Source organism: Aquila chrysaetos, chromosome 25 (assembly GCF_900496995.4).
Source record: "Aquila chrysaetos chrysaetos chromosome 25, bAquChr1.4, whole genome shotgun sequence".
Lineage (NCBI taxonomy): Eukaryota > Metazoa > Chordata > Aves > Accipitriformes > Accipitridae > Aquila > Aquila chrysaetos.
In genome coordinates this window covers 3,603,723-3,623,732 of record NC_044028.1, presented here as the reverse complement: position 1 = coordinate 3,623,732, position 20,010 = coordinate 3,603,723, and the positions used below count along the sequence as shown (strand labels likewise).

The window sequence follows — 20,010 nt, the reverse complement described above, 5'->3', positions numbered from 1 at the left end:
GGTGGTCACCGGAGGTGACGGGAGGAGCAAGCTCTCGGGTGGCAGCTGAAGATGTGCCATTTCTAAATCAGTCCGTGACGCCAGCCGTAAATTTTTAAGACGCTCAAATCAAGAAAAGGATTGCTGATGGATGCGCTCCCCACTTGAAACTCTCTTGCATGGTGACGGACGTCAGACTACCTGGCTCATGGCTATGCCAGTTGCTTGTTTGCTATTGAGAGTGTCAGAAACCTTCCAGCTTTCTAGAACCTCCCCATGTGCCAAGGCTCAGCGAGCTCTGTAAAGCCTCCCACATGCAGGTTATCTGCGTCTCCTGGCTTGAAAATGTTTGTCCCCAAGGAGCTGTTATTTAATACCTTCCTTAGTTACCAAGGGATGGGAAGTTTCTCCCATCGTTCTGCGGCTTTCCAAACACAGATGGGATTTATTGAAGTTTCTGCTTCTTTGACCTCATTAACGTTTTACAGCACAGCTCCAACGATGTGCCTACTCCTCGACGGGTGCCCCTCTAACAGCCCCACAGCGGTACAGGTCTCCCGGCTACGTTGAACATCCTTGGGGAGTTTTAAGTGACTTCATCCCCAAAATGGCTCTGCTGCTGCCTTTCGGGACCTCGCCTGCACCCTGCCTCATGTGGGACCACAGCTCCCAGCAGCTCTTTTCATAACAGCCACGGCGGGTGGGAAAGCAGAGACAGCATGAGGAGGAGAGAGGAAAAAAAAAGGAAAAAACCCCAGAGAATAGTGCAGGAACACATCCAAGCTGTGCCATAACCTGGGGGCCACCTGGGGACGGGTGGGATTTTAATTGGCATGGAGAAGGGGAAGCAGAAGAGGGGGTGCGAGCCCTGGGTTTGGTGGGGAAACGCAGTGGGTGACCCCGGGGTAACACTCATGGGACCCCCTGGCACATGCCTGCAGGGAGGAAGCTGGGAATCGGGAGTCCTGAGGCTGGTTTTGGAGAGCTTTTCTCCCCTGCGGAGAACAGGAGGCAGCATCAGCATAGCCCGGCTGGAGTCCTGCAAATTGCCCCACTTAGGCTCTGGTCCTCTAAATTGCTCTCTTAACCAAAGTACATAAATCGACCCGATGAGCATCAGGGTTTTCTCCGCAGCCATGCTCTCCCACAGCCTCCGGAGTTCATGCTTCGTCCCCAAAGCCTGCAGGTTTTGTCCCAAAGAAACAAGCCTGGTGCCTACCAGGGCAAACGCCTTGCTATGCTCATAGCCTCAAGATGTGCCTCTCCATCGGCCAAGCATGGCACGGAGCCGGGGTTTCCCCACCACATATTTATTCAGAGGCGCTGCACAGCAAGGACAACCCGGCGCCAAACTTTGCAAGAGGCAGACCTGGCCAGCGTTCAGCAAAAACGGGGAATTAAGACACTGAACTAAATCAATGCATCCCCACCCATTTTCTACCCAAATCAGGAATTTCATGCACAGGAGGGTTTTTGACCAGGGTCCCACATTACTTATTAAGCACAGAGAGCAGAGAGTGCTTGGCACGGCACAGAAATCCACTCTTTGCACTAAAGCTCTTGCAAGCCCAAAGTAATTCAGATGCAGAAGCGATCTCAGCTGCCGGGAAGGAACTCGAAGAGCAAAACACAAAGGGAGCTTGTGCAGGGATATAGAGAAAGAAAGGAGAGCTGCTGGCTAGGTGCAGGCAGGGGACACCGATCACATGGAAAAAAGGATGGAGTGGAGGTAAAGGAAGCAGGTCAGGGAAAATCCAAGGATGGCTGGGGCCACTCCTGCTAAAATGCACCCGATAGCGGGGGCTTGCTCAGGGCTGCAGGTCCCACAGCCCCCCCGCAAGAGCCTTCCAGCAGTGCCTGCTGCGAGCCATACACCGGGACCGGCAGAGCCTGAAAACGCCAGGGAGATGCTCGGAGACCCGGGCAGAGCAAACGTATGGACGGAGGCACACGGACTGCGAGAGCCACCCGGCCCGTTACAGCCGGGAAAACATCTAGTGCCACGCTCACCTCCCCAGAGCTTGCCACCAACACACCGGCTCAGGTTGCTCACTGCAAACCCATGCAGAGATGCCTTCTGCTCCCAGGCGCAGGCCCTGCACGTCTTGCTTGCAGTGCCACCTGCCGCCAACGGCAATGCTCTTCAGACACTGGAAGGGGACAACAGCAACGCAGAGCAATGAACTTCCTGCTGTTACATCAGCTTTCCCTGTCCTTTAACAGCAGCCAAACTCTTGATCCAAAAAGCAATGCTATTTCCCAAGCTGCAGGCGTCCCACAAGTCGCAGGCGTAGCAGCAGACGCTAATAAAGTACTTTTTTTTCTTTCCCTTTTATGCAGTTTCTCGCTGGAGCCGGTCTCTCCCCCCAGAGACCACATCCTGAATCTTCTTGTTCATTGATTCTTTATGCTAAATGATGACTCTGCAGTCGAAATAATGTGGCATATTCTAGTTTGCATTTCAGGCACCGTGAGACTTTTTAATAATGAGTTGCATGAAAAATTAGGGAGGCTGCAACAAAGAGCTCCGACGGAGGTTTCCAAAGTGACTCACAGCCAGGAGAGTCTCGCTTTTCCAAAGCCCAGCATGAGACAATCTCAAGAGCCCCCGCGCTCAGAGAGAGCCGAGTCCTCCCCCTCTGAAAAAATAAGGCCTTTTTGAGGAGACTTCCCCAGGGTGAGAATCCCTGCAGGGAGGTTTGGCGGGCAGTTTTGGGAATCTTGGCTGAGATGACATCCCGTTCCCATGAGCGCTCGCGGGGAGAAGGTTTCACCCCACACCTCAGCAGTGCTGCGGGATGGGAGTCACCTCGTCCTTCAGCCAGGGACGTCCTTCAGCCCAGGAGCCTGGGCTCCCTGCTCGGCACATTGGCTCTCCAACTCTCCAAAACGGGGCCAGCAATGACTCTCGCTGCTCTCGCAGGGAGGTAGCAAACCGCAGTGGTAAAGGGCAGTGAAGACTTTTCCAGTCTCGGCTCCCAAAGTGGTATCGCGCCCAGCAGATGGTATGGCACCCACAGGGACAGCGAGCATCACCCGTGCACAGGTATCCCTGCTCCTGCTTAGGGCTGGCTTGCTGCCAGCTCTGCAGCTCTTTGCCAGACTTTGCAGCATGAAGGAGGGGGAATTTCTTCAGGTTAACTTTTGGCTGACTGTTTTTGCTTCCTACCATCCACACAACCAGCTGCCAACATATTTCAAGGGGAAGCAGCGGGCAACGCATACAGTGCAGCCCGCCGCCGGGGGTTAATGCCATTTATGCTCAGTCCCAGTGGTGGCCAGTGCCTGGCTGCTGGGGTGGGAGGTACGGCAGGAGACGGCTGAAGGACAGGTTTGATTGCTCTGTCCCCTCTCCCAAGCTCAGCTCCTAATTCCTTCTGCATCCCGTACGGGATCCCGCCTTCACCTCCTCTGTGACACCCGTCACAGCTACCCCCAGCCCCAGGAGTTCTCTCTGCAGCACAGCTCCCTGCTCACCCACTTCTAACACCTAAAAACTGAGCACTGCTCACCCCACCCAGCCCAGCAGACTTCCCCAAAAGAGGTTTTTCCTCCAACACTGGCCAAAGGAGACCGCCCTGTGGCTGGCAAAGGAAGACAAAAAATGACAGGGTGGCCGGCACGCAGGCAGCTCTTACCACATTCCAGAAAAGCGGGTTGAAGGCGATGGAGAGGACAGCCACAATGAAGCCAGAGTCGGTCACATCCACGTAGCCCAAGAGCCGTGCCATGGCTGTCACATCCACCTGGGGGGAAGAGCCAGTTACTGGGGGTGCGGGTTCCTGCAGGGGCACCGGGCGTTGTACCCGAATACGGGGCACTTCATCTCAAACCAAACGTGTCAGCTGCCCTCCAAGAGCGGACAAATCTTTTAACGGCCCCGAGCAACACGCTGTGTCAGGGTGCAAAGCCAAGAAGAGGAGTGGGGGGTCCTCCAAGCCGTCTCCCCCCACACCTCGGGGGCACAGGGCTCTCGGGGAACCCCACGTTTGCAGCAGTGCCCAGAAGGACACAGGCACTGCGAGGACACTGCTGCTGTGAGGACGAGAACCAGCGCTACGGGGCAGCTGCCAACCCAAGCGCGTTTCCAAGCCGCAGGAAAGGGAGCACCGTTTCACAGCACCTCGGCGTCCCCGGGGACAGAGAAACTGTCCCAGGGATGCTGGTCTGCGTGGAGATGCCAAGCAATGGACTGTGTCAGCCTCAAACTTGCCTTCCCTAAAGTAAGGGTGATGCAAACCCCCTCCACAGTGAGGGGGGATGCATTTGCACTGTAAGAAGCTGCAAAAGACTTTCCTGTCTTACTTAACGACAACAACAAAAAACCCTTAAAGCTCACTGTTCTTCCCCCTTTCTCCTTTTAAGAAAGAGATATTTTTCCCAGGATGGCTCCCTGACATTGTCAGCATTTTTACGTGCAATAAGCCATGCTGCTTCTCCCTCCCCGCCCCCTCTCCCAGCAGTGGTATTTGGATGAAAAACAGCCAGAGCCTTTCTTTTTTTTTTTTCCCAAAAAACTTTGAAAACAAAAGACAAAATAGCCCAGCCCAAGCCCTTCCCTCGCTTGAATCAGAATCAAGACAACATCGAGACGTGGAAGGTTTTTGCTTCCCAAACACAGCTGTGTTTGCAAGTCCTTCGGATGCCAGGGGACAGGAAAGGCTCAAAAAGGCATCGGCTCCACCTCGCCCCTCTGGGAGAGAAACTCCCACTGGCTCCTCACGGGTTCTTTGAAGGAATCAGAACTGCAGTGGGATTCATGGTGAGGGGCTGCTAAACCTGGCACCTCTTGAAGCCAAGAGCAGAGGCCCTGGGAACGGCTCCCGTGCTGTCCTGCCCATGGTGCAAAGTGCACGAGCAAAGGCCATACGGCCCCGGGGAAATGGGGGGAACCTTACGGGGGGTCCGCGGCTGCCTTCAAACTGCCCCAGCTCCCAGGAACTCCTCCATTCGAGCCCTCGGGATGCAGCTGCTGGCAAGGAACGAAGGGAACAGCCCCCAGGGCCTGATCCTGACCCATCTCCCCCTATTCCTACCCTTCCCGGCCTCTCCTCCCCTCCCTTCACCCCCGAGCAGCCCTTCACCATAAGATCTCGTCCCTTCAAACCGAGTGCTGTCCAGCCGTAACCTGGGCACCCAGAGAACCGCTGGCGCTGGGGCCAAACTGTCTGGTCCCGCTTCAGTTGCAAACCCGTGGGACTAGGACAGCTTCTTTCCTCTCATTTCGTACAGAGCTGAGCACACTGCCAGCACAGGCTGAACAAAAGCTTCTTGACCTACTAACTCCTGGCAACATCATTAACATTGCACTCACCTTCTTCTCTCCTCCTCAACAACCAAATTTGCTGCTGCCAGCGGGAGGCGGATTGGCCTGTGCCTAGTATGTGCTTTTAGGGATAAAAGAGGAACCCATTAGGATGAGGTGTCTCTGCAAGCTGCTGGGACAGCCAGGTAACAGGCACAGAACATTCAACTTTGCCCCCTCCTCCCCAACAGGCGATAAATAATGGTGGAAAACGCTGCCCGCTTGCCTGCGACCCCAAGGTCAGGGAGGGCGAGAACTGCATGGGCACCAGAGAACTGCATGGGCACCAGGGCAAGAGCTGCATGGGCACCCAGGCAGGGTCTGCATAGGCACCCAGGCGAGAGCTACACGGGCACCCGGGTGAGAGCTGCATGGGCACCCAGGCGAGAGCTACACGGGCACCCGGGTGAGAGCTGCACGGGCACCCAGACAGGGTCTGCATGGGCACCCACAAGCTGCATGGGCACCCAGACTGGGTCTGCACGGGCACCCGGGTGAGAGCTGCATGGGCACCCAGACAGGGTCTGCATGGGCACCCTGGTGGGAGCTGCATGGGCACCTGGGCAAGAGCTGCATGGGCACCCTGGTGGGAGCTGCATGGGCACCTGGGCAAGAGCTGCATGGGCACCCAGACAGGGTCTGCATGGGCACCCACAAGCTGCATGGGCACCAGGGTGAGAGCTGCACGGGCACCCAGACTGGGTCTGCATGGGCACCCAGGCAGGGTCTGCATGGGCACCTGGGCGAGAGCTGCACGGGCACCCAGGCAGGGTCTGCACGGGCACCCACAAGCTGCACGGGCACTGGGCGAGAGCTGCACAAGCACCCAAGAGCTGCATGAGCACCCAGGCAGGGTCTGCACGGGCACCCAGACGGGGTCAGCACGGGCGCCCGGGCGAGAGCTGCACGGGCGCCCATAAGCTGCGCGGGCGCCCGGCCGCGCCGTGGGCTGCACCCACGGGACTCCCGCGCGGTGCCGGTGCAGCCGCTGCCACGTGGCCGGAGCGTGCGGCGCCGTCGCGGCCCGGGTGGAAACGGGCCGGGGCCGGCGGCGGGCGCTCCCCGGGCACGGGGTACCGAGAGTCCGCGGGGTCTGCCGCACCCGGCGGAGGGGGTAGCGGGGGGGTTACGGCCACCGGCTCTGCGGAGCCCCGCCATGTGCACCGGGAGAGGCCGGGGGGGGGGGGGGGGGGGGGCTGAGGGAGGGGGTCCGGTGTCGTCGTCCCCCCCCCAACAACCGAGCGGCAGCGCTCCAGGCCGGGCCCGTTCCCGGGCCCACGGCGCTCCCCGCCCGCGCCCCCCCCCTCCGCCCCGGCCCCACCGGTACCTGGCCGTACTCCAGGCCGCCCAGCCCTTCGCAGCACTCCCGCGGGAAGGGCCGGCCCCCGCCCGCCGCCGCCGCCGCCGCAGCCGCCGCCGCCTCCTCCTCCCGCCGCCCCTCGCCGGGCCCGGCCCGCCCCGCCATGGCGCAAGGCCGCGGACCGGGGGTCTCCCCCGCCACCGCCTCCCCCTGGCCCGGGGCCCGGCCGAACCCCGCGGTGGCGCTGACGGGAAAGCGTAATCCCGCCTCCGCCGCCGGCAAGGCCCCGGTACGGCGCGGGGTAGGGGTTACGGGGGGAACCGGGCCTGGCGGCCGGGCCTCAGCGGCACCGGGGAAGCACTGACCTCGCCGCGGGCCCGGCCGCCTCCGTCGCGGGCTGCCAGCGTGTAGTCCGGCCGCGGCGGCGGGGAGGGCGGCCCGTGCTGCCGGCGCTTGGACTTCGACCCTGCCCGGTGAAGCAACCGGACCGCGGCGCGGGTCGGGCAACCCCTCCCCGGGCCCCGGTGTGGGGCTGACCGCGGGGCCGTGCGTGGGAGTCGGGGGGAAGGCGCCCCAGAGGGGAGAGTGGGCAAGAAACCGAGGTGCCAGCGCTGCAGCGGGGGCAGAGACACGGCCCTGCCCGTACCCCTGCCCGTACCCCCTGCCCGTACCCCTGCCTGTACCCCCTTCCCGTACCCCCTGCCTGTACCCCCTGTCTGTACCCCTGCCCGTACCCCCTTCCCGTACCCCTGCCTGTACCCCTGCCTGTACCCCCTGTCTGTACCCCTGCCTGTACCCCCTGTCTGTACCCCTGCCTGTACCCCCTTCCTGTACCCCTGCCCGTACCCCTGCCTGTACCCCCTTCCTGTACCCCTGCCTGTACCCCTGCCTGTACCCCCTGTCTGTACCCCTGCCTGTACCCCCTTCCTGTACCCCTGCCCGTACCCCTGCCTGTACCCCCTGTCTGTACCCCTGCCCGTACCCCCTTCCTGTACCCCTGCCCGTACCCCTGCCTGTACCCCCTGTCTGTACCCCTGCCCGTACCCCCTGCCCGTACCCCCTTCCCGTACCCCCTGCCCATACCCCCTGCCCGTCCCCCTGCCCGTGTTCAGCGCTCCCACCAGGGCCAGTGGGAGTGAAACGGCTCCCGTGGTTTTCTGGTACTGGAAAGACTGTGGAAATTAAATGTTGTGTGCCCAGTATTACTCATTCCAGGGCAAAAGGTAAAGCCATCAAGCCTGGATGTATTTTAAGGACAATTCATTGCCGCCTACTCGCTTCAGCAGGTGTAGTATTTTTTTTTTTTTACTGCTGTTATTATTCCTACTAATATTATTTCTCCTCTTCACTCCTCTCTAGGATGTTTCTCATGGGCTGCAGTCTGGACCTGCCCGTGCACGGGAAATCGGGTAGTATCATCCCCGCAGACCTCTTGAGGGTCTCTGCATGGACCATCAGCTTTTGCAGACCCTCCTTTGAGGGGGAAATAAATTTTCTTCAAAAAGGAGTTTGCTACAAAGGAAGCCTCATGGATGAGCTGCAAGCGTTTCTCCCAGAGGTCTCGCGGGAGTGGGGAAGGGATGGGATGTCCGAGCGCTCGTGCCCTGGCAGGCACCGAAAATGTACATGAGTGATGGCTCACACGAAACCCTCCCTGGCAAAATGGCATCCTTGGAGGTTGCGCTTCAGGAGACCCAGGGGATCCCAGCTACGACTCCCGGCCCCACAGGAAACCGGCTTTCCTTAGTTCTGCTGCTCCAAACCCCTCGCTGCAGCAGCGCGTCCCCACCTCCCTGCCTGCAGGGTCAGCTCCTGCACCCGGGGTGCTTGCCCGGGGCTGGACCCCATCCCGCCTGGGCCCGACGAGCACACTCACAGTACAAATTGCAGCGCCAGGCTGGTTTGGGATGAGGCGTGCAGGAAGGCGCCGTGGGTGGGAGCAGCGTTCCCCATGGATGATCTCCAGCTGCTTCCGGCCTCTTCTCCCTCGCGCTGGATAATTTTGCTGTGCCGAGTGTGTAATTATCGCCTCTGTCATCTCCCAGGCTGGGGCGCGGGAGCAGATGGGAGGATGTTTATTTTGCGAGTCCCACCAGCTGGGTGCTTGGGGCAGCAGGGAGGGCAAAGGGGATGCAGCGGGGAAAGCAATGATGGCTGTGTTCAGAGGGGAGGAAACATCCCCCCGGGGAGGGAATTAGCAGGGACAAACCTTTCCAAACTGTCCTCCCTGCTGCAAGGGCAGGACGTCCCGGTGCTGCCAGCGCTGCCAGCTGGGAAAGGACAAGGATGCCGTGGCAGACTGGGAGGAGGAATGGCCGAGGGACAGAGGGAGGGATGGACGGTGAGGACATGCAGAGGGTGAGCTGTCTCGCTGGCTCCTTGCTCGAGGCCAGCAGAGCTGGGCTGTCATGGACACGTCTGTCCTGTTGCCCCAGTGAAGGCATGTGGTGCAGGACCCAGTGCCCTACCACCAGCTCGGCTGTCTTCGGGGCAGGGAATCACACCGGAGCCCCCACGCTGTTCCCGCTGCCAAATCCCCTGTCCCGGGAACATCTTCTGCGTAAGAGGGACAGGGGGTGTTTGCAGCGGCGGGGCCCCTCTGCACCGGCCCCCATCCTGCCTCGGAAACATCCCGGCAGCTGGGAAGGAGACAAAGAGGGCTTTCTGCAGGGCTGGATTTTTCTTTGTGTCCCCATCCCTCCCCTTCTCCCCGTGGCATGCCTTTTATCCAGCTCTCCGTTTCCGAGCACCGAGCTAAGGAAGAGGGCATTGCCCTCAGCTTTCCCAAGTCCCTTCTCAGCTTGAACCCCCCCCAGCACCCTTTGAAATCCCACCATGGCCCTGAGAGGTCACTGATGAATATGGAGTTGCAAATGCCTGCGTGGGCAGAAAGCACTTAAATGAAGTCATTCGTAACGGTGGCGATGAGCTGCCCTGTCGGAGTGAGGACCGGGAGCCGGCTCGCCAGTTGGCAGCTGTTAATGGCACGCAGGGACCGTGCAGCCGCCGTTGCTTCTGCTGGCATCTGCTGCAGCGGCACCAAAGGGTTTCCATGCGTTTGACACGCTCATCGTGTGTAGCTCAGCAATGCATGTGTGCATCAGTCCGGGGAAGGATGCTCGCTGTCTGCGAGTTAGTGGGATGCTGAGGCTCAGCAAGCTGCTGTTCGCTCAGGAGCGTTTCAAACACAAGGAGACCCAGGGGACTCGTGACTCGTGGAAATCCAGGGCAGAGAGTGCTTTCGGGTGGGTTTCCCTTAGAAATGGGATGTTGGCTGGGAAACAGCGGCCAGGTCAACTTCAGCACAGAGGGTCGGCTCTCCTTACAAGGCCAAGAGAAAGCTTCCAGGCTAAAGGATCGGTTTCCTTGCTGAGAAAAAGGAAAAAAGGGGATATAAAGCACCTACAGGTTCCGCTCTCCGCAGCTGACTCTTGCTGCTGTCCTTTGCGAAGCAGGACAGGCTCATTAACTCCTCTGCTTGCCTGCAGCTCCTATAAGCCCGCTCTCACCCATCACTCCAGCCAGGTGAACCAGACTTTATGTTGTCCCCAGCGAGCCTTGGTGCTCACCAGCAAGGGCTGCTTTCTGCTGGCAATCTTGGTTTCTCGTATCTGAGCTTGCAATCCGCCTGGTCCCACCCCAGCTACGTCCCTTGCTGATAGAGGTCCCATGGGTGCAGCGAGGGGCTGGGGTGTTTTTCCCAGTCCTTTGCATCCCGTTCCCCGAGGGCTGCGTCATGGTCCACATGTTCAAACCTGCCCTGAAATAAAGCTGACCCCCAGGGGTTTAACCCTTGCAAACCTGCAAGGGCTTGGACTGAGGGGTCACGGAGATCAAGGACAGAGCATCAAAACACATGGTAAAGGACGGCATTGCAGGCCTAGAGAGAAGAAAATAACGCTGGAGCGCAGAGATGAAACCTTGGGCAGAAGCAGCAAAATTGCAGGTACTCTTCTGTCCTCCATCAGATAACACGTTGTCACCAGCAGTGCAGTGCTGCAATCCAGACCTGCAATCCTAGTGGAAATCCTCTAGTGTTTGTGCTGGAGGTTAGCTCTATTTATATTCTGATGAATGATTTACTCGAGTAATTGGCACACAGCTCCCCTATTACAGATCATAAAGAATTAATCACGAGATTTTCAATGCTCCCCCATCAATTTTATTAGGCTTGATTGAACGTGGTGGATTGGGAACATATGGTATGTGAGTCAGACTCTGCTCCCAGTTACACCCTGGTTAATGCTGGGGACTCGCTCGGCTGCTGATCCCTGTAAAGCCGGAGAAGCAGCTGCTCCTTTCCTTCTTTCCATGCCCTGACTGCTCCCTGAGTTCCCTTAAATGCCCAGGGATGCAGAGAGCAACCAAGATCAACTCCATGTACCTAAATTCTCCAAAAGCCTGAGATGCTCCCAAACTGAAAGCCAGGCTGGGCAGAGGATGCTTTACTTCCAGCTCCTCCGTGTATCGGCATGAGCCAGAAACCGGAGCCAAATGCTTGGGAGCTCGAGATCTGCCCCTACAGCAGTTGTCGAACAACAGCCCCTGCGAAGGGGACGTGTCACGGCGTGGGAGGCTTGTCGCTGTCGAAAGCTGAGGATGCTTATCTTGGCGTCCGCGTGTCCTGCCAGGCAGGTTTGCCCACGGGAGATGCTTTCCTGAAAGAATTAGCAACAAGAAGTCCTAAAACCCGCAGGAGCAGGATGACACATCCCTGCCCCGAACCAGCAGCATAGCGTGATTCCCTGGAGGAGAAACCTCCTTAAAAGCCACGTCCCCTGCGTGGCTCTCCTCACGCGGAGAACCAGGAAAACCTCCAAAATTTCGATGTCGAAGGCTCCCTTGTTTTTTCGCCTGTGGGTGTTGTTATCGTGCTAGCTTATGTGCAGAGTCGTGATGCAGGGAAGGGGATGGTACGAGGCCCTGCTCCGGCTCGTGGGCAATGCTCACCCCTGGTGAAGCTGTTCCCTCTGTGCTCCCAGTAACTACACCAGTATCTCAATAGGTATTTACAGGAGGGAATGGGAACTTTGGGTGTAGATGGAGTTACTTGCATAAGTCTAGCGTATCCTGAACCAGGCTTGCAGAGCAACCAGTCTGGCACAGCTACAACCCACGTCCCCATCTGCTGTCTTGAGCAGCTGCATTGAAGGGCACCGAGAAGTTATTGCCAGTAACTCTTGGCAGGAGCCAGCGAGGAAACCTTCCTCTGGGGAGAGCTGATCTGGGGAGGGCAAATCAGAAATGCAGCAGAGGATAGAGCAGGATCTGTCCTTCCTGCAGGCAAAGGGGAATAACAACGGCCCCTTTGCCTTTACGGTCAAAACATTTTGCGTACACAAGGTCCTGGGTCGGGAGCAGAACGGGCAGGACCTTGCACAAGGCTCTTGCCAAGCATGAGTGTGCCCCGATCGCCTGGGGCTGCCTCTTCTCTGCCCTGCCTGTGCTGCCTGCACCCAAACCAGCTCTCCAAGGCCTTGCCGTGTCCGTGCTTCTGGGCGAACACCCCTTGCGAACACCCCAGGGTCTGGGAACCCCGCAGCTGACTCCAGGTACACCGTACATCGGCAGCTCGGAGCTGGGGAGCACCCCCACGGGTCTCGCCTCGGTGCTTTGCCCTGGCAAGAGCCACAGCTTGCATTGCTTTAACCCAGGGCATCGTGTCCTCGTCACGCGTCGGTGGGGAGAACCGCAGAGGGAGGGGACGGACGCAGAGGCACTAAGGTGCATCTTTCCAGCCTCAGCCTATTTCCAGGGAGCTCCGGTGTCCCGTGGAGCCGAGCGTGTGACGGGTGATGCAGGAAGGAGCAGGCTCCCTCTGAAGAAAGCCACGCTGTCGGAGGAGCTTCCCGGCATCTGCACTCTGAGTCCGCTGGGGACAACATTTAGGGAAGGATTCACAACAGCTTCCCCACTCCCCGAGGCCACGTTCATCACCAGCATGTCTCTAATGAAGCGGAGGCTTTACTTTCTGGGATCAATGAATCCACCGATCGTGACCTGTCTGCTAAGTGGGAAATCAGGTCTCTCCCTCCCCGAACTCGTCTGAGCTCAGCTCAAACAGCAGGCTCTGTCCCCAGGGTACTCCATGTCGCTTAATTGCAAACCCTGTGTCTGATTAGAGAGCAGCAGTGAGGGCGTGCAGAAGCCCTTACTACCGCAGCCTGGCAGAGCGGCGGCTGCTCACCCAGCCTGGGAGATGGCTGCAAGGAGGGAGGATATTTGGGGGCTCCAGGAGGGTGGAAATCCCCCCGGCTTTCTCTTTTCCAAAAGGTCCTGACTCTGCACAGCTGGCTGGAGGGTTTATTGCCAATCTGCTCTCTCCCAAAGCCCTAAATCCCCCAAACCATTTAAATCCCTCCAAAGTACCTTTCATAGGGACAGATGCTTTAAGAGAAGCTGAGGCTTCCCAAAGCAGGAGGCAGCTAGAAAGGTCACTGCTACCACGTCCCCTGGCCACAAGCATGTCCCACGCCGGAGCGGGGGAAACAACCCCCATTGTTCCCTGGGTCCATCCAAAGAGGCCGAGCAGCTTTCCCTAACGCTGCCTGCACCTCCAGGTCCTCTCTGCACCTACAAACCACCCCGTGCACCCCCAGCACCTTTGCCTGTATGGTGCAAGCTGCAGAGGGCTGAACCAGCCTCCAAAAAACTTCCCTGCACATCATCAGCCCAGGCATATGGGGCATTGCCCCAGACACATATAATCAGGGTGTCCCCATTAGCCTAGCAGCCAGGTTTCGGATGCCAAGCCATCCAGACGCTCGCCTAATGCTCGCCGCAGCAGGGGTGATGGATGGAGCTGAGTGACGGCACCCAGCATCACCTCCACGGCCGTCTCTCATCCCTCGTTCCGCTGGTGGCCGGCTTTTCCCAGGCAATCAGCCTTGCTCTCAGATGTGACACCCAGGAGGGCTGTGGGGAGAAAAAAAAACCTCATTGAGGACACAGAGGGGGGGAAAAGCCTGGTAAGTGGGGGCTGCTTCGTGCCACGCGTGACGGCCCCCGCAGCAGGCGCCTGGCCCTGGTGCTCAGCGCCACGGAGAGCTGGGCTCGGAGCCCATTCAGGGCATCAGCCCTTCCCAGAGTAGTGTCTAAAAGCTGCGGGGATGTGCTCTGCCTCCAGGCTTAAACCACTCGGGGAGCCCCAGGGGAAGGGCTGACTTGCAGGTCTCGGACACAAACACGTGCTCGCAGGAGCCAGGGAAGGGGCTTCCACGGGGGCACGCAGGTTTATCCCGAGGAACCACAGAGCTGGCTATAAATACCTCCTCAGAGCATCACTCCCCCTCCTCTTTGATGTTTTGCTGTTATTTACTTCAAACCCACTCCTGCTGCTGTTATTTTTATCTTCTCTGCTTTCCCCTCTGCTTTTGCGGCTGTTTATGAGCTGCATCGCAGAAGCATCTCAAAAGGAAGATGGAAAGAAGTTCAGGGACCCTGGGAAGAAGGTTGGGGACCCTGGGAAGAAGGTCAGGGACTCTGGGAAAAAGGTTGGGGATCCCAGAAAGAAGGTTGGGGACCCCAGGAAGAAGGTTGGGGATCCCAGGAAGAAGGTTGGGGATCCCAGAAAGAAGGTTGGGGACCCCAGGAAGAAGGTTGGGGATCCCAGAAAGAAGGTTGGGGACCCCAGGAAGAAGGTTGGGGACCCCGGGAGGGCAGAGGCCCCATGGCCAGCGAGCTTCCCATCTCCCAGCATGGTGCCCTGCCAGCAACATGCGATGGGCAAGAGCTCTGCCCTCACGTCCCACCGCCGAGGGGCACGGCAGCCCCCCTCGTGCATCCCAGGGGCTTTCTGCTCCACTTCCAGCCAACCTTTGGCCAGACACTTTCCTCCGCCGGGATGAACTGGTCCCGCTTGGCTGCAGCCCAGTACCAAGCGCTGTCAGCTCCTGGCAAGGCCAGCTCCCCGTGCCACCCCTGAATCAGTGGCTGGTCATGAGGCAGAAGGTCCCCATAGGACTGATGTGGTGGGCGGTCAAAAGTACCTCTCACCACGGGGACAGGGCTAACGGGGTCTCCCGCTGCTTTCCAGCCACCGGCATTTGTTGAATTTGCAGGAAATTGGTCTCCCTGCCACGCCAAACCCCTGCCAGAGCCAAAGGAAACCAGGCAAGCGGCTCAGAAATTAATGAAAGTGGAGGTGATGTGAGTAGTCAGACACAGACAAGCTTAATTCCCTTAAACAAATTAAAAATACATTGCTCCTCACCACCACGAGCCCAAAGCCCTAAATCACCGTGGCAGGAGGGGAGGCTGAGCCGTGAGCGCCAGCCGTCCCACCGATCCCCTCTCCACCCAGCCATGGGGCGGGGGGGGATCCTGCCTTGGCCCTTGGACCCCCCCCAAATCGAACAACCAGGTTTTGCTGCCACGACCCTCCCTGTAGGCAGACTGGGAGCTGGGGGGCATTGCTGGTTGCCATCGCTGGGTGCCGATTCAAATCATTTCAGCAGAAAGAAGCTGCTGGAGCCAACTTTTAATTTTTTTTTCCGTCACCTTTTCAGCAAGCTGAAGAACACTGAGCACAAACTCATCTCTGCTTTGTAGAACACAGGGCCTGAAACAGAAGGTCTGGGTTTCCCCACCTAAACCAAAGCAGACTGTTTACCTTGTTTAAGGTTTAAGGAGTTTAATCCCCTTATTGCTAAAGACAAGATGCTGTCCCTACTCCCTCCTCCACGCATCCCTCCTTCTTCCCACACCCAGAGAAGCCAGAAACCGCCTGGAAGCACCGAAATCCAGACGTCCCCTTTGCCAGAGAGCCTGCCTGCAGCATCGCCCACTTGCCAAGAATTGGGGGGGGGTTTTTGCAGATCCCCATAAAAAGGGCAACCGGCTGGGCTACAGGTCGCTGCCCGGGCAGGGGTGCAGAGGGTCCGTGCCAGTCTCGGCTGTCAGGAGGGATGTTTTCTGCTGCGGTTTGTTGTTGCTGGTGGGGAGCCCCTGGGGTCCCGTTTGGACATCGGCTGCTGGGGGGAGAAATTAAATCCAAAGGGCAGAGGGGGAAGGAGGAGAGGCTGGAGCAGGGCTGGGAGCATGGGGTGGACCCGGCACCCACCGACCGCAGCCCCGTGGCAGGGCACGGGACATGGGCACAGCAGGGGTGGGAGGAGGACAGCCCGGCTGGAAGCGCGGCCGGAGCAGGAATAAGGAGGGTTTGCCAGCAGATGGGTTTAGCGGGCTCTGCCGTGAATTCTTCAGCATGAAGAAAACTTTAAATCCCAACAGGCTGTTCCTCTCCAAGGTCTGCTCCAGCCCAGACGGGCAGGCGTCCAGGGGAGCCTCCTGGCCTGGATTGCGCAGGAGGTCACGGTTGTCCCTGTGGGCTCTGCGAGCTGGAGCCCAGCGAGGATGGATGCCGGGTGATGGGAGACCATGCTCGGGGGTGACTGGGCACAGGGACCCTCTGTGGGGGAACCCAGGGACTTGCTCCCCCTCCGCTGCTGACGATGCTGTGATGGGAAGCGGCTGCCCCAGGCTGGGAAATTCCTGGGTCGCCTCTGCAGAGCGGCTGCTCCTGTGCTATCAGAGACCCCGCTGCTGGCACCGGCTCTGGTTTCCACGGCAGGGCTCAAAGCAGTTGCCTCTCCTCCTCCCTCGGTGCCAGACAGTGTCTAGCCCGCACTGGCTGCCGGGGATCCGCGTTGGGCTGCAAACAAGTCTCAGCTGCGTGGAGAGCGGTCGTGTCCCGCAGCTGGTAGGGGCATGCAGGACAACGCTAATTGGGAGGAGAAATTACCTCCATCTCCTTGTGCCTCTCATTAAAGCCAAGCCTGGCAGCATGTGCTTTTTCTCCCAGGCGGGTCCTCAGTGGGGATGTGGCCAGGGGAGACATGGGTGCGTGTGGGGATGGAGGCAGGATCCAGCCACTTTGCAGGACATCAATGCATGGCAGCCGGGCATCGCCTCCACGGCGCTGGGCAGGACTCTGAGCTGTGCTGCACCCGCTGCAGGCCTGCTCCGGCTTTCCTTAAATGCTGCCTTTCATCCCCCCATGTTGGATATTCCCACGCGGTCGCATCCGGATGCTTTTCCCCTACTCCATCAGCTTACAGCATGATGGGACAACCCAAGCAGGCTCACGAAGCACCAGGCACAGGACCCAGGGGTGCAGTGGGTGCAGGGATGGGGCACGAGGCCACAGCAGTGCTGCAGCTGCCAAGGAGTGTCTCGGAGTTTCGTGATCTGCCCCAAATCTGGCCTCACAAGGCGCTGGCGGAGGGAAGCTGCCTGCAATCTATCACCTCTCCGCCTGGCGCGTGGAGAGGAAAACAGGCTTGGGGGCATGCGGTATGGGTTCAGGGCGCGCTCTCTCTGCTTGGCTAAAATGACACTAATTAAGCCCCTCGCAGTGTGCAAAAGCTATTCCTACAGGGCAGACAATTAACCTTGAAACTTGGCTTTTAGTGCTTGGAGGGGAGCAAATTTTTCATCCTGTTATTTCCCTGTGCTATAAAGCTAATCCTAGAGACCACGAGGGAGAAGCGGCGTTACACATCTGCAGCTCCCAGCCTTGCCAGGAGCACAGCGTGTGGCCAGCAGCCTCATGCTCCATCCCTCCATCACACTTACATTTTCACCCACGGTCTCCAACAGCATCATCATCGCTGGGGAACGAGGGATGTGACCAAGGGCACACGGCAAGGCTGTGGCATAACACGATTATTATGGTCAGAAACAAATTCAGCCTCCTCCGAGCACGCTGGACACGGTACCAGCCTGGCCTTGATTTTTCAGGGAGTTTCCCTGGAGGGACAGCGCGTCCCTGGCTCTCCAAGGCTGTGTCTGCTGGCACGGCGTCACCCCAGCCCAAGCTCTGCGGGACATGAGCCACTGAAGTTTTGTTTTCCTGGAGGAGGAAGAGAAGGATGAGGGAGGTGGAGAAGGGGTGAAGATCTGGCCCGTGGAGGTCAAACCTGCCCTGGGGAGCTGGGATGTCCCTATGTCCTCTCCAGACCTTGCAGCTCCTCTCCCCCCCCAGCTCCCCTCTAGCCCCCAAAATGCGGCTGATGACAGTGCTGAGCTTGGGGATGCTGAGGAGAGGAGCTGGCAGCTCGGCCTGATCCTGCCATCAGCAGAGGCGAGGGGAAGGGGAGGATGGATAACCCACAAAACCCCACCGCGGGCTGCCACACAGGGACACCAGCAGATATATAACGTGTTTAACCACTTAAAAAAACCCAACCTGAGGACGTTTGTTACAGCAAGCTGCAAAAAGGAACCAAAATGTAGCTAAATTGCCCCAAAAAGAGAGCGCTGGGAGAGCACCGACGGCCGCCCCGGTATCGGGCAGGGCTCTGGCAGTGCCGCCGATCTGAGCCAGCCGTGCCGGGGCAGCCGTCCCCGCAGGCGAGCCCCTGGGGAAGGGGGACAGGGAGGGGTGAGGGGGACCCCAAAGCCATGAGATGCAGAGGGCAGAAGCCAAGGGGAGGGCTGGGAAAGCAAACTTCTCCACCTGGGAGGAGACACGTCGGCCCGGCAAAGGTCTCGGAGGGTCTTTGGGGCAGGGGAAATGGGTGAAAGCCATCGGGAAGGGAAACGGGAGCGTGTTTTGGGGTGTGACACCAGGAAAGCTCAATGCCGGCCACATGCCCAGATTCAGTAGCGTTTTGTGAGCAAAATGCACCCAGGGTGATGAGCAGCAGGTGATTGATTTGGTGAATGCAAATCACTTCCCCGTGGCTCAATTAATCTCAATTAACACTTGCACAGGAAAGCCTTTTTCCCTGCAGTCAATCTTGGGTTAAAACCTCCTTTTCCCCCTATCAGCTGCTCCTGAGCAGTTCTTCTTCAGCTGCGAGGTGAGCAGTGGTGGGGAAAGGGTGGCCCTGTGGCTCCCCCACCTCCAGGGATGAGGATGGGGCATCCCGGTGATGTTGCTGCCAAGAAGCAAGGGAAGACGTGCAAGATGTGCTGCTCCTGGCAAGAAAGTAAATCAGCCTTTGGGGGTGCCCAGGGGAGACCGGAGAGGCTGTGCGTGGTGGGACCTGGCTGTTTGCTGGGGCGATGCAGCAGGAACCTTCCCCCAAAAATGCACGGAGAAACCCACAACGTTGAGACCACCGCTGAGATGAACAAGGCACAGGCGGAAAGCCGGCCGAGCCAGACAAGAGACAGCTTTTGCCTGCGGGAAGTTTAAAATCCTTCTGCACGCTGGGCTGGTGTTATCTGTGTCAGCCCAAGCCACCCTGCACCCAGACATTTTCCAGGTGCTCTTTCAACCAGGCCACTCGGCATCCAGCCCAGGAGCTGCAGCCGATGCTCATCTCCCCCAGAGAGGTCTTCCTCACCTTCAGCAACCCCTTCCCACCGGTGGGACCTGCAAACCTCCCCCTGACCCCCCCACCGAGCTCGGCTCCTGCTCCCAGCCTCAGCACCCCAAAATAGCAGCAAACCTCCTACCTGAGCACTACTGGAAGTGCTCTCCCGGCTTGCAGCGCTAATTACTTGGCCTTTAAATCAGAGCATGGAGGGCTGCAGCAGCCCTCAAGGAGCCATTTTGTTATGTGGGTGCTGTTTCTCTGAAATGGCCTGGTTTTTAACTGCTTTCCTCTTTTTTCTTGAGGGGGTGGTACATTATGGAGGCTGGATAAAGCGACTGAAGGGAGAGCTGCACCGTAAAAGCCAGTCTGCTGCTAAATCTGTTGAAAAAATGATGCTGCAAAGTGCCTTTGCAGTTGTTTAGTCATTTGTTAGCCTGGCCAAGGGGTGATTTGTGCGGCCGTGCTCTGCTTGTGTGCACGAGCACCAGCTGCAGAGCATCATGTAGGGTAAAATGCCCTCAGTGTGTACGGGCACCAGAGGAAGGATCAGGAAAGGAGGATGAGAAAGCACTGAGAGGAGATTTTCTTTTTTCTGGGTGACTTTTTTGGCTTGTCTGCCTCACTCACCCATTTGCAAAATGATGCTCATCTTCTCCAGGGCTCCCATGGAGGTAAATTCAGCTCCCACCGCCTTGCAGCTTTTGCCTCCCCGAGAACCATGCCCGTGAAAGACACTTTTCCTGCAGCCCTGTTGTTTCTCACAGTTAGCTTTCATGCTTTAATAAAAAAAAAGAGTAGGTGCCTGGGGTAGCAGATGGGACTGGCTTCTCCTGCCTGCTATAAATCACAGAGGAGGTTTTACCTTCCCAGGATGAAGCCATGCTCTCGGAGCACCGACCCTGCTGGAGTCGGCCGGGGAGCGGTGGCACGGCCGGCTGCCAGCACCATCGCCGCTCATTGCTGCATCTTTCTGGGAGAAGACAAACCGACCTGCTGTGCCTCTTCTGCAGAAGTGGCAAGGACCTAATGGGATTGCTAAATCACGGCCGTACTTTGGAGCGTCGTTCTGCCGGCGTAAATCAGCCCCGCTGAAATCGCCTGCGTTGTGCTGATTTACACCGGGGAGCGGGGGGAGATGCTGGATGGTTCATCTGAGCATC

The 20,010-nt window shown here is 58.4% G+C and overlaps 1 protein-coding gene and 1 long non-coding RNA gene across 7 annotated transcripts in view; one reads left to right on the top strand and one right to left on the bottom strand.

The window, feature by feature from the left end:
• PEMT (phosphatidylethanolamine N-methyltransferase) overlaps positions 1 to 8,564 on the bottom strand; it is a 45,507-nt gene extending 36,943 nt beyond the window's left edge. Inside the window, exons 1-3 of one of the 6 annotated variants that reach the window (XM_030002466.2) lie at positions 6,950 to 7,020; positions 5,294 to 5,366; positions 3,618 to 3,725 (exon numbers count right to left, since the gene is read on the bottom strand). In XM_030002466.2, the coding sequence (XP_029858326.1) occupies positions 3,618 to 3,710 (93 nt within the window). In that variant the 5' untranslated portion in view covers positions 3,711 to 3,725; positions 5,294 to 5,366; positions 6,950 to 7,020. Of the gene's footprint in view, positions 1 to 3,617; positions 3,726 to 5,293; positions 5,367 to 6,611; positions 6,841 to 6,949; positions 7,095 to 8,460 lie in introns of those variants that run through there. The other 5 variants (XM_030002467.2, XM_030002468.2, XM_030002469.2 and 2 more) reach the window with 5 other exon arrangements.
• LOC115336026 lies at positions 6,752 to 8,091 on the top strand. The gene is made up of 2 exons (XR_003921592.1): positions 6,752 to 6,873; positions 7,944 to 8,091. It is a non-coding gene; the product is annotated as an uncharacterized LOC115336026 (long non-coding RNA).
• Positions 8,565 to 20,010: the final 11,446 nt, after the last annotated feature.